Raw genomic sequence first — 13,678 nt, forward strand, 5'->3', positions numbered from 1 at the left:
TATAAAGACCCTATGAACTTCAACCTTACTTCTCGAATGTTTCTTCAGGGACAGATGCCTTTAAGCTGACTGGACTACAAATACACTGTCATCATTTTTAACTTCAGTATCTTAAACCGGACCGACTATAGACCCAATACTTTGAGATGAAAAGCAGATGTGTACTTCAGTTTTTTTACTTCTTATCAGCAATCATTTTATCAAAAGCACAAGATATGGTCGGACCGGGTCTCTACTGTTTTACATCGATTCGTGGTAACGTACAGACGCGTATTTCCTTTCTGCACGAAGACACAGTCGGCGTGCGCTCCTTGTACTTCACCATCTGGTCCCAAGATATGAGACTGGTAACATGCACAGTAAACCTCAGTCCACAGATGACAGAAAGATATCACAGTCTCTGCAAGACAAGCAACACACGTGGTCAAGAGGTAAGCTATGGGTTTAATATCAGCAGCATATTATTGGCGCTGCAGAAAGCCGACTGCGCTCACCTCGAAGCTTCCAGTGCGTCACAGCTCACCATACGCACAAGAACAGATGAGACAGAGAGAAAAGCTCGGAGAAAACGCGCCTGGATCTTCCCGGGCACGTTGTGGTGCGGCAGTGGAAGTACGGCGGACGGATATGAAGAATTAGGTGAGACTGCTGAATTCTGGTTTTCTGACTTTGTGATTAAAACATATTTGGCCTGTTTGAGGTTTTCGAGGACTTTGGCGATAAGAGGAGACAAGTGAGTTGTAGTTCCCTGGTGTTTGTAATCTCCAGCAGTGCTTACAGAAAGCCTCGTGAAAGAACATTTAAAATCCAAACCTCTCAAGCTGCTTGTCGCTAAAATCACCTCAATTAAAAGAACTAATATCCCTGTCATTTTCTAGACATACCAGAAAGTGTTCTCACTGATAGCAATAAGGATTTAAATTGAAATGAGAATAAAATGAAACTCACTTCGGCTTATATTACTGACCACTATGTCCCAATTAAAGCTACTTCTGGCTTCTCCCTTATTCAAAAGGGGAAACCTATTTCTTTTGCAGAACACAATACAGTAAAAAATGCTTGTAGTAATTCAGAAATAATGCCATTTCCTAGTTTGTCCAGCAGGGCAGCTCCACAGTGCTGGACCCTGGCAACTTTTAGCTAGGCTGAGATCATTACAGTTTTTCTCAGTTGCTTTGGTGCATTTCTCACAACAGAATTGATCTCTGCACCACTACTAAGGCTCTTCTCAAAACAATTAGTGCAAACCTCAAAACATGGTGGATAACTTGCAAAAGTGAGTCACTTCATCAAAAAGAAAAGTCAGTTGGTCAAAAGCAAGTCAGTAGCTCAAAATAAGTAGTCAATGCTTCAAAAGCAAGTCCCTTAATCAAAACAGATAATATATTCATCAAAAGCAAGTACTTATATCAAAGTGTCAGGGCTGTCACAATTACAAGTCATTACACCAGCACCTTTGGTCACAAAATCAAATGGTTTGAACATGTTCTCATTGTGACGGATTTCTTTGTAGGTGCTTCCCAATGACATGTCAAGTCTGGACAGCATGCATGGCATGTTGAAAACCATAAATTGTAAAGGAAAATTACAGTTTTTCTCAGTCGCTTTGGTGCGTTCCTCAGAACACCATTAACATTTGCACAGCAGTTAGTGCATTTCCCAAAACAATTAGTGCAAACTGCAAAACCTAGTGGATAGCCTGCAAAAGCACGTCACATGCACAGAATTGATTATCCATACCTCAAAAGCAAGTATCCATGTCAATGAAACTGTCAGTGCCATCAAAATGAAAAGTCTTGACACCATCTTTATGAACAAGATAGTCAAATGGCATTGTCATGTTTCCACTATGACAGTTTATAATTTCAGTGTTTCCCATTGCAAAAACAATTGGTGACATCTGAAAATGCTGACGACAGCACTATGGCCTACCTGTACAGCCATCTGAAATGTGCAGTAAAGTCACTGTAGATGTTATGGGAGTCTTGGGAGTAACTGAGACACTGAATACGTACGTTTCACATTTCCATTGTGTAGAAGTGTTTGTAATTACTTTTACAGCTTAACCAGGACAAGACTGAAGTTTTAATTGTCGGTCCTGAGGCTCAGAGAGAGAAACTCTTGTCTAAATTAGAGGCATTTTCACTATGTCCTTCGCTACAAGTGGAAAAACCTGGGTGTTATTTTTGACTCTGAGCTTGGTTTTATCCCACATGTTAAATATGTAACCAAAATTGGATTTTATCATCTAAAAAATATAGCCAGAGTCCGCCCTATTCTCTCTCGGGCCAACACGGAGATGCTGATGCATGCTTTTATTACCAGTCGCATTGATTACTGTAATGCCCTGCTCTCTGGTCTTCCTAAGAAGAATATTTCAACTTTACAACTCTTGCAAAACTCGGCAGCTCGTGTGCTGACGAAGACCAGAGGGCGGGCCCACATTACACCGGTTTTAGAATCGCTGCACTGGCTCCCCGTGTGTTTCAGGATCGATTTTAAAGTTCTTTTATTGGTTTTTAAATGTCTTAATGGTCTTGGGCCTTCTTATCTCTCAGATCTGCTTTTACCATACGAACCCTCGCGGACCCTGAGGTCCTCTGGTACTGGCCTTTTGATTGTCCCTAAAGTCAGGACACATACTCACGGAGAGGCAGCTTTTCAGTGGTATGGTCCTCGTCTGTGGAACAGCCTGCCGGAGGAGCTCAGGGCCGCAGAGAACGTACATGTTTTTAAGAACAGGCTCAAGACCCACCTTTTTAATTTAGCTTTTACTTAGCGTTTATTTATTTTTTATGCTTATTTATTCTATCCTGTTATTCTATTATTAATTTAGGATTTACCTAATATTTTTTGATTTTATTCTTATTCATTTTTTAATCTTCTTACTCTATTTATATTTATATTTATATTGTATCCTGTTCTTATTTATTTTATCATTTTACCCTGTATATATCGTATTGCGTCATATCTCCAGTGTTTCCTCGGAGGGCGCTCTCTGCACCGGGGCTGTTATTGACCGTGGCTGCTGGGTCTCTGGGGTCCTCTCAGCCTGGTTGGGGGGCTCCTTGGCCTCCCTCCTGCTGTGTGCCCAGCCCGGAGGCTACGGTCTGTGACCGGCTCCCGGTGCAGACGGCTCTCTGTTATAATGTTTCCTCACTTGGCTCATGCGAGCCCAGCCCAATTTTTACTCTTTAAGTGTGCGCGTGTGTGTATGTGTGTGTGGGTGGGGGTGGGGGGATATATGTGTATTGAGAGTGTGGGGAGTGAGTTGGAGGGTGGGGTGGGCTGCTTTTAACTATGTAAAGCACTTTGTGCTACATTTTTTCTGTATGAAAAGTGCTTTATAAATAAAGATTGATTGATTACAGTTTTTTACAGACGCTAGGACACATTTCTCAATACTTAGGTCACTTTTGCAAAACTCCTCACACAGTGAGCACAACAGAAGTCTATGTGGGCCAAACTGAGGATCAGTTATCATTGTTTTGGCACAAAATGCATTCAATGACTACATCTCTCAAATTTCATGAATTATTTTCTCACTCAGACACAACAACTGCCAAAAATCTTTGTACGTACAGGACATTTTGCATATACTTACATACTGTTTTCAAAACTGTTAAACTTATGGCCAAAACAATAACACAATGCAAAACTTAAAAAGACAGCAAAATTCAACAGCAATATTTTATTGAAACATATTTTAAATCTAAAAATGCAGTTTAACCAGCCACAGCTTATTCTCATTGTAGATGAACATCTACACAGGTGTTACTCCTTCAATTTTTCAACTCCTTCAATTCTGGCATGCCAGAAGATTCTTTCCTAGGTGTATTGCCCTAGATGGCATAAGATGTGATGTGGATGAGAACCTGTGGCCAAATGGAGAAGACCGAGTAGAATAGCATTACTATTGTATGTGTATCAGTGGATGGTGTGTATACAAATTCTTGTATTTTGGGATTACTTAGTGCAAAAAAATAAAAATACATAAACAAATATTAACGAATTCTGCATGATGTCTGATTCATTCCAGTAACATATATTGAAATTCTAAACAGAGATGTGTCCTTGTTTTACACAAGAAAACACTGTGTCATGCTATATGTTGTTAGTGTTTTTTAGGTCATTGTTTTGTGGGTGACAAAGTGTGTTTGTTGGCTGTCAACCTTTGCTAGTGTTCTGGAAGAATGAGTTTATTTGAGACCTGAATAAAGTGTTTTGGTAGTTGTAGTGCATTTTGAATGTGAAATGAACTGCTTTGCCAAGCTGAAGGTCAGTTAGGAGAATTGTGTGAAGAGTTTTGCAAAAGTGACCTAAGTATTGTAAAATGTGTCCTAGCGGCTGTAAAAAACTGTAATCCTACAGAATTGTGCAAAAGAAAAATATGCTACAGTCACTTGTTCACTGTAGAATACATGTAAACATAAAATCACCCATTTGGTAGAGCTGTGCACTAATGTGAACAATAAACAGCACATGTAACAGTACAGTAAATCATTCTGGCACATCCAGACGTTCCTGTCTGTCTGGCCACATATTTTCATCTACATCACAACAGATGTTATCCCTCGCAATGCAGCGAGGAAAGTATCTCCTAGAGTGGCGAATCCATCCTCTGCAGGACCCTGCTGTGATGTCGTCACATGCTGCATCCATGGCTGCTAGCAGGGCCATTTGCTCATGTGGATGCCGGTCATAAACTTTCCACCTCCAGGCAGAGAAAAACTCCTCAATTGGATTAAGGAATGGGGAATATGGAGGGAGATATTCAACCAGAATTCTGTCATGTGCTGCAAACCACTCTCTGACCTGATGGGAGTGGTGAAAACGGACATTATCCCAGACAACAACATACTTGCTGAGTTGGCCTCCACCTCTCTCATTCTCAGGGACTAGGTCCCTGTAAAGAGTGTCTAAAAATGTCAGGAGATGTTGGGTATTGTATGGACCAAGAAGGGGGATATGGGTGAGGACGCCGTTGTCTGAGATGGCTGCACACATGGTAATATTCCCTCCGCGCTGACCAGGGACTTCAGTGGTTGCCCTCTGTCCAATGCGATTCCTTCCACGCCTTCTGCCTTTGGCCAGATTGAAACCTGCCTCATCAACATATATGAATGTGTGCAGTGTTTCCCTGGCTTCCAGCTCCAGTACACGCTTTAGAGAGAGACAGAAATGCAATGTCACAATATGCCTGTGTACAGTAACAAACAGTATGCATGCATTTGGTAAAACACATTGTAGAGTATGTGCTGTGGAATTGCAAGTGTACTGCATGAAACTACGAAGTACTGTAAAACAGTTTGCAGTGCAGAACATAGAAGACCAGCTTTACCTGCACATACTGGTGACGGATCTCCTTCACCCTGTCACTGTTTCGTTCAAATGGCACTTTATACAATTGCTTCATGTGGATTTCATTTTTCTTGAGTACTCTGTCAATTGTTGAAATTGAAACAGATTCAATATTGCCAAATACCGTGTAATTCTCTATGACAGCGCTTTGTATTTCTCTCAGCTTTATTGCATTGTTTGCAATGACCATTGCACAAATGGCTTCTTCTTGCTGTGGGGTAAAAAGGGGCCCTCTTCCGCCTCCGCGAGGTTGTCTTACAATCCTATGTGGTGCAGAGTGAACTTTTTGTGAAATTGCAAATACAGTACAGTAACATGTGATGTGTCTGAGATGGCACAGTACAGTACAGTGTATTACTGTTTGCATACCTGCATACCTAAACTTTCACACGCCTCCTCATGAGTGACAGCTGTAATTCACCTGAGATCAATTGTTCAATTTCGGAGACATTTCCAGGAAAAATGATACAGAAAGGTATAGGATTTGCTTGACAGATGGCCAATATTTGGCATGTGATAACTAGTTCAACAATTTTGTGTGTGATGACTCAAGCAATGGATGTATGACTATTAGTTTTATTGGGAACGACTATTCAGCATCCATAGGTATGATTACTTTTGACTGACATGACATAAGCAAATGGAAATGTCAGAAAGCAGCAGGGAAATGTATGGAAGCAACTGATTCATGTCCAAAATCATTTGCAGTTTGTTCAGAGGGAGGAGAAATTGCTACTATGATGTGCACAAATGACTGAGTGTTGTGGAGGTTGAACTAATAGTTATGAGAATTTCAATTCTGATCTGAGAAACGCACCAAATCGACTGAGAAAAACTGTAAGCGCAAACATGCTTACAGTAATTGTTACAGGACTATCATTCAAAACTCCTTTCTTTACAGCATTACTGTATTGTACCACAGCACACTATGCCACACCTGGGCCAAGTCTGCGCTTCAGTTACAGTACGTATATATGTAAAGATCTATAAGGTCATGTCCTAATGCAAGTCTCCTGTATGACTATGAAAGTGCAGAGCAAATTAGTTTGTGCTGAATAACTACATTACAGTATGCTCACCTGTTTTCCCAACAAAATGTCTGAATAATAGAACTTACAGTAGTTCTCCCAACATTTGGCTGCACCCTTCGACCAGCCTCGGCCATTGTGAGGCCATGGTTTATCACATGATCCACAAGTGTTGCCCTGATTTCGTCAGGAACGTGTCTATGTGGTTGGCCTCTTCTTACCCGGTTTTGTCCTCCACTGATTCTCACCCCTCTTCCACAAGGCTGACGTTCCATGTTCTGCAGTTTTGTAGCTTCAGTATGCACCTCATGCCAATCCTGTCTGTTGGTTTACATTATATATATATACTTGTAGAGTAGGGGATACTGTAATGCGATTCACCTGTGACTGGGTAGAAGAGGCTTTTCATTGGTTGCAAGTAAGAGTAACACACACCAATTTTCATTAGTGTGAGATAAGGTTCACCTGAGAAAAGTAATTTATGGAGATTTTCATGGAAACTCCTTAAAAATAGGGTTTTCAAAATGGGTGTACAAATTGTTTGACAAGATGTTCAACAATTTTGAGTGCACTGACACAAGCAATGAAATGAAGACTATTAGTTGTAAGGACAATGACTATTCAGCCGGTACAAGTATAAATAATTGTGACATTCATGATAAAAGCAAGGAGATAGTGATGAATAGCAAGTCAAAAGTGACCATTCTTTAGATATTTGTACTTACTCAACTGCTTCATGTCCAAAGGCATTTGCCTTTGGACGAAATGAGCATGAAACCGCCACAAGGTTGTGCCAAAACGACTACATGTTGTGGAGGTTGAACTAACTATTGTGCAAAGTTTAATTCTGTTGTGAGAAATGCACCAAAGCAACTGAGAAAAACTGTAAACTGAGATGGTATAGGACAGAACAAAATAGACATTATTTTTATCAAACACTCTTATCAGCACGTATGCAGGTATGACTCCCACATAGGAGTACATCAGATGGCCTCATAGTCGATAACCTTTGCTATGTAAACCTATACTGAGTCAAATCTCAGGCCAGATTGTGCCCTTTGTTTATCATGTTTATCACCCTTAGATGCCAATATAAGAATAATGGATTTCTTTTTGTTTTTTAACTATAAAATGTGATATAGCTGTTTTACCCTCTCCCCAAAATAATCACTCATCTACTTAGATTCCAAACATCTAATTAAGAGGTGCTTGATATTTTTATATGATAGTCACATCAAAAAGATGTGGCTCAGGGTTTTGTTTTGTTTTTAATTTAATTGAAAATCTTGTGACCCATACATTTTTAATTTTCAAATAACTGCCTTTGAAGTCTGCAGCTTTTTCTTTCAAATCAGGTATGTGATCTTTTGCTTGAAAAAAAGCTTTGCTTCCAAGCAAAGTGCCCTTTGATGTGTGATTAAATCCTGCACACAGGGATGTTTGAGGGTACAGACAGATGCTGCCGTGAGCACGACCACTGCCTGCAGATCATCCCGGCCTTTACGGTGAATTATGGAGTGTTCAACCGCAACCTCTTCACCGTCTCACACTGTGAGTGTGACCAAAGGTGAGCGTCAGAACACACCCACCGGGCATCTTTAACACAGAGGCAGGATTCCAAGTATTCATCGCCTCAAGGGAAACTCCTGCAACCACTAATTCACTTTCCACCCCCTGACATCTCCACATACTGCCCTGGCTGGCATGGAAAGTCAGGTAAAGGCAGATTTGCTCAAAGGCTGAATTTATCAGTATTAATGCCTTCTTAAACTTCCGACTAATAAACTCGGAGGAAAGTTCCTATCGTGTCATGTTGGCAGGGTGCCAGTAAACGCAAACCGATTTAAGTAGACGAGCCCGGGGCCATGTGACATAACTGTTTATAAAGGGGTAATAAATGCATCACTGCGCTCACCCCTCCAGATAAACTGATTTCAAGAGTGAACACGCTGCTCTGCAGTATTTGGAGGGCATTCCATTCCTTATACATATTATGTATGTGCTGTGATTTTATTTTGTAAAATCATCCAGTCTTGACAAGTCTGTGTGTACTTTTTGGTGTTCATCCCAAAGAAGCACACGGATGTGGTTATAAAATGTTTGGGAATAGTCAAACATGACGAAACACTTGCCATTCGTGTGTTTATTGACTGGACTGCTTTTTGAACTTTGACTCACCTCGTTCTTTTTTCTGCCTCTAACTAGGTTTCGACAGTGCCTTCTGGACGTGAATGATAGCTTTTCTAATATGGTAGGCTACAGCTTCTTCAACATCCTCCGGATTCCCTGCTTTGAGCTCAAGCAGCAGAGGCGGTGCACTGAGATGTACTGGTGGGGGATGTAAGAGAGGCACAGACACTGTTGCTTGATACTTTGACTGCATATTATTAGACACAACAGTTGCTCAGTACCATAGAAAAGGGGTTGTTCTGTGAACAGTGTTGGTATGGTTGCTTTGGAAGCCTGAGTGGCAGATGCACTTCTGCAGCTTGTATTAACATGCCTTAAACTCTGCCAGTAGGTCTTTAATTTCCACTGTGTCACTATCGTTATCTTCCTCAAAAGCTAGGATCTATTTAAGTAAAGTAAGAAAATAAGAAATGATAAGAAATGTGCTGAGCAGAATGTTTTTTTAACGTTTTGAAAATGGTTCTCCTTTACGTTCTTTTGTTGTAACAAGTCTTTGTACTCTCTCTATAGGTGCAAAGTAGCCAAAGAAGCTCCATATGCTGTCTTCAAAAGCCCCCTCCCCTACAACACCTCTGATGCTGAGCAAAAATATGCGGACACTGACACCAACAAGTTACCAAGTAACAAGGAGCAGCATGTAACTCAAAGCCCCCCTCGCAGAAAGTCATCTAAAACTCAGCATCAGTGTAGATTCAGAGACCCACCCAGTGGAGACACTTTCCACCGCAGACGGACAAAAGCAAGAGGATGCAGAAGACGCCATAAACCTCATGGAGCAGCACCTTCACAGTTGCCTCCAACATCAAAGGCACACGCCACTGCTTCGTCAGTGGAAACAGGTCTTTTAAAGATTTCTAAAAGTAGCTTACAGAGTAAAGAAAGCGAGAAAAGCCAGCATATCAAAGTGGGCCTGTCAGATTACTCCACACTGAGACGCCGAGATTCACCACAGCTCAGCTCAAATTCTGATCTGCAGAGTTCATCTACAGCACCATCACCTTTAACACAGATGCCAGAACTTCAGCCGCACCAAACAACAGCCGCAGTGACCAAAACCAACAAAAGTCACAAGGACGTTATCAAGAGAAACGGCTGCTGTGGACACAGGAAGCGTGTGAGGGGTGATGCTTTTCAGTCAGGCTGTGAAAGCTGTTTGGAACGAGAAACAAAATCTCATATGAAAACGACTACGGACAGATTACCAATCAAAGTGACTACACTGGGTGTTGAAAAGACAACAAATACACTCACATCAAACACTTTGATAACGGCTACTTTTGCAACACCCATTGCAGCAAAACTAAAAACAGCAGCCCCGCTTAATAAGGATGATGAGCCACAAAAGCAGGTGCACTCCTATCTGCTAATGAATAACTCAAACCAGGGGCTCACAGGTAGCACCACAGCCCAAAGCACCCATACAGAGAGAAGCCTTAAACAAAGTAAAATGTTGCATAAGATAACAGGTGAGTGCGTACAGCTGCTGACAGGGCTATAGCTGCAAGTTAAGCCATTGATTTTCCTCTTTCTTTAATTTTGAGCATCTGAAATGCAATTTAATATTTTAGTTGCTTTTAAAATTAGTCATTTTTCACTTTGGTTGGAAACATTCATGTTCTTCTGGATCAATCCAAATTATTATATTTAATTTTAATTGTAATATTAATGGGATTGAGTTATTAATTACAAAATATACTCAAGAGGGGAGGTTAGAAAGTATGCAAGGTAGTGAGTTGAATGACTGTCAAGGCTATTTTTATTTGTTAGTATATCAGTTAGTTTTCCACATGAGCAGTTTGATTGTAGCTCAACAGAGAAATGTATGTGTTTAAAGAAGAAGTTCAGGATATTATTCTATTAATAATTACCAGGCTGCTCAGCTGTGTTATTAGCTGTCGTTACCGATGGGACAGAATGCTAATCATCATTGTTGCTGACTACAAATTACAAATGCCAAAAAAAGAGGGCTAATCTTTACTAGAAAATAGCAGCATCAGTAACCAGCAAATATACCCAGTTCTGTAAAGAAATCTGAGTACACTCATAAATATATATGCACATATTTTTGCTCCTGTAGATAGCCAGCTCCTGTGTGAAAGCCTCAAACATCTGGACTACTGTAAATTCAAAATCCCTCCTTTGAAAAAAAGATATGGCCTCCAGAACATGGAGTCGAAGACCGCCTATCACTGTGACTGCACCAGCCGGTAACAATTTTATTTATATGACATAAGTGTTGCATTATGTTTTGCATGTTCTATGTTCACATAATTGTATGTTATACACCTATGCAGCATTCAGGCGTATTCAGGCGGCCTATTTTACAAAGGAAGTTAGCTGCCCCGATCAAAGACTGGACAATGTGTTTTTTAATAAAGGTTTATTAATGATTAAATAATAATAATTATAAATCTGATTTCTACTGGGCCGAAGGTCATTTTACACACAGAAGTTAAAAACCAGGACGTAGGTGAGGAGCAGTATTTCTTCTGCAAGCTGTAGGACTTGACTGGGAGCCAGTGGAGGCACATGAGGGTGGGGGTGATGTGGGAGTTCTGAACATGGCTCAAATAGGCAGACGAGCTAGGACAGCATTTCAGTGGTCCAGGCGGGAGCAGGAGGTGATAAAGGCATGAAATGTAAGGAGGTACTGAGTTTAACCAAATTGCCCCTTAATAAGATTGCCCCCTGTTCTGCTGCTGTTTATGGCTGTAGAACAGATAAATAATCATGAAAAAAATTTACGATGTCAACACATTAAAAAGTAATCCTAGCTTCACAGCTTGGGAATTACTTCATTCACGATTGTTTTATTTAATACACCAGTAATCTTATCCCTGGAATTAGCGTTATGACACCGTCAAATGAGGTTAAGGAAATACGAGCCTTACACAGCTGTGAATTAATTCAACCGAAATCACCCCGATAATCTAATGACTGTAGCAGCGGTATCATTAAAGACCAGTGGAACTATAATATTGGTTAAAATAGGAAACCATCCAAAATAAGTACTGCGTTGCTGTTGCAATACTGGAAATAGCTGTAACTCTGTCTCCATCAGAGTCCACATTTTCTGTGATGGCAGGAGGGACGGCACACTGTAAGATGCATATTTTCCAATACCAAGTATTTGTTTATTTATAAACTAAAAGATTATGGTTTAACTTCAGTTGCAGGCAAGATTCCCTTTGGGTTTACACCAGAAAGGGAATCCTACCCAATGTGGGTGACATGTGGACAGGGAGCAGCCAAAAAATACTTACCGTGGAACAGTCTTGAGCCACCACTTATTTCTTTTTGTTTTGTGCCAAGGAATCAAACTTTAATTTTTTTTAAATGGTCTTGAAGAATACTTTTGAGCAGGTGTTGTGACTACATATAACAGAACACTTAGAAAGAATCAATTTTAAGTGGTATCTTTAGACCACTTGTGAGTAACATTTTTCCCATTTCTATTAATGAAAATCTTCAAAGATAACCCAGTTTAGCAGGACTAAAAAAAGCATTTTCGCACCAACAAGATGATTACCAAAGCACTTTTCGCCAAATCTCAACATATTTCCACATGGAGGTTAATTCATGAAATCACAAACACCAAAATGTATGGACAGAATTTGATCCGCCATGCAGTACCCTCTGATTGGTAATGGTTTCATTTGTCATCATGACGATAATCCCAAACACATTGCCAATACAATAAAAGCATGCCTGGATCGAGGTATGTCATTTCTTGTTAGAATAAGGCACAGTGTGCATACATTCATGGTTTTAATATGATATTTGATATGTTTATATTGGATTATGGACTTTGCTGCCTACTACATAGTAGGAATACAGTATTTTTCTTCATAACTATTTATAAAAATGTAATGTTTTTTTTTTAAACCTATATCTCTGAGATCACACGTGGAGAGATATAAATGATATTATTCCCTTTCTGAAATTTTTCTTGCTCTACTGTATGTCTAACTGGTTTCCTACAAGTGATCTTATTGCCTTACATACAAGAATTAACTTGTCACTTGTCCTTTTTGTCAATTTTACAGCTTGGCTGTTCAGATTGAAAGCCTCAAGCGACCAAGCATTCTGCATTCTCTCATGCTGCATTTCGTCTCTCAGCATTGCTTTACACTGCCAAACGAGGAAAAATGCCACGGCAAAAAAAGGTTTTAAGCTCCAATATGCTTATTCGCATTAATCTCTAACACTTTTCGGTTAAAGCAGTACCAGCCCCTTGTCTAATATGTTCACTCAGTTTGCCTGTAACAGATTACTGTGCTGAGTTCTCTTGCTGATATTTTTATGTCTTTTTCCCTAGCTGTTCTAGAGGCTTCACTAAAGCCTCTGACCTACATCAAGTGCTTAAGAAGATAGAGGAAAAAGACTCTGCTGGGGTGCGAATTTCAGGCACTGACAGAAAAAGAGGGATTCCTGTTCGCCTTTATAAGCGATGCCTGAGGCTAGAAAGCGGAGCTGATATTATGACTGTAGAATAAGCTGCTATGTGCAGTAACAATAAATGTTATAAGCTTTAGATTTCACGCAGGCTTTGCTCTTTCTCCCTGATGGTGGAAAATTGCAGCATTTTAAGAAGTAAGACCCTCGACTAGCAAAGTATGGTCTTATAAATGTAATTACATTCTTATAAATGTAAGTTAGCGTTTGCATGTGGACTTGCAAATGATTGGATTGTGGAATGAAAACATAATTAAATCTTTTTATTGTTTCTGTTTGATTTTGAATTGATTTTAAATTCACTCTGTCATCTGCACTGTATATTGTATGACTCAGTGAGGGAAAAAACTAGAATAAAGAGATAAAGATTAAAGCTACAAACCCACCAAATCATGGAAAAGCATTGAGTCAGTAAAGGAAGAATTCAACATTTTAATTATTGTCATGTCTACATTAAAACTTCACAACTTCCTTAGAAAGAACAACAGCTGATTTGCCTTCCCGCATGCAGCAGCTGTAAATCAAAAAATTTAAGTGCTTGAATATTCAGCCACTGGCTCTTTCTTTAGAGGAATAAAAGTCAGTAGAAGCAAGACAGAATGCATGTCTATGAATGAGATGGAGTCAGGTATAACAGTGAAGCT

General features: G+C 40.0%; 1 protein-coding gene across 1 annotated transcript; it reads left to right on the forward strand.

The window, feature by feature from the left end:
• The first annotated feature begins 6 nt into the window (after positions 1 to 6).
• Positions 7 to 13,269, forward strand: LOC147317138 (uncharacterized). Its single transcript, XM_086313816.1, has 7 exons — positions 7 to 639; positions 7,824 to 7,956; positions 8,595 to 8,729; positions 9,090 to 10,045; positions 10,657 to 10,786; positions 12,626 to 12,745; positions 12,898 to 13,269. The coding sequence occupies exons 1-7, from the start codon at positions 147 to 149 to the stop codon at positions 13,073 to 13,075; spliced, it is 2,145 nt and encodes a 714-aa protein (XP_086169942.1). The 5' UTR covers positions 7 to 146; the 3' UTR covers positions 13,076 to 13,269.
• Positions 13,270 to 13,678: the final 409 nt, after the last annotated feature.

The sequence above is a fragment of the Aulonocara sp. 'chitande type north' Nkhata Bay genome, linkage group LG12 (assembly GCF_057382095.1).
Source record: "Aulonocara sp. 'chitande type north' Nkhata Bay isolate Kocher_YH1m ecotype deep benthic linkage group LG12, A_spYH_male_GT1.1, whole genome shotgun sequence".
NCBI classification, from domain to species: Eukaryota; Metazoa; Chordata; class Actinopteri; order Cichliformes; family Cichlidae; genus Aulonocara; species Aulonocara sp. 'chitande type north' Nkhata Bay.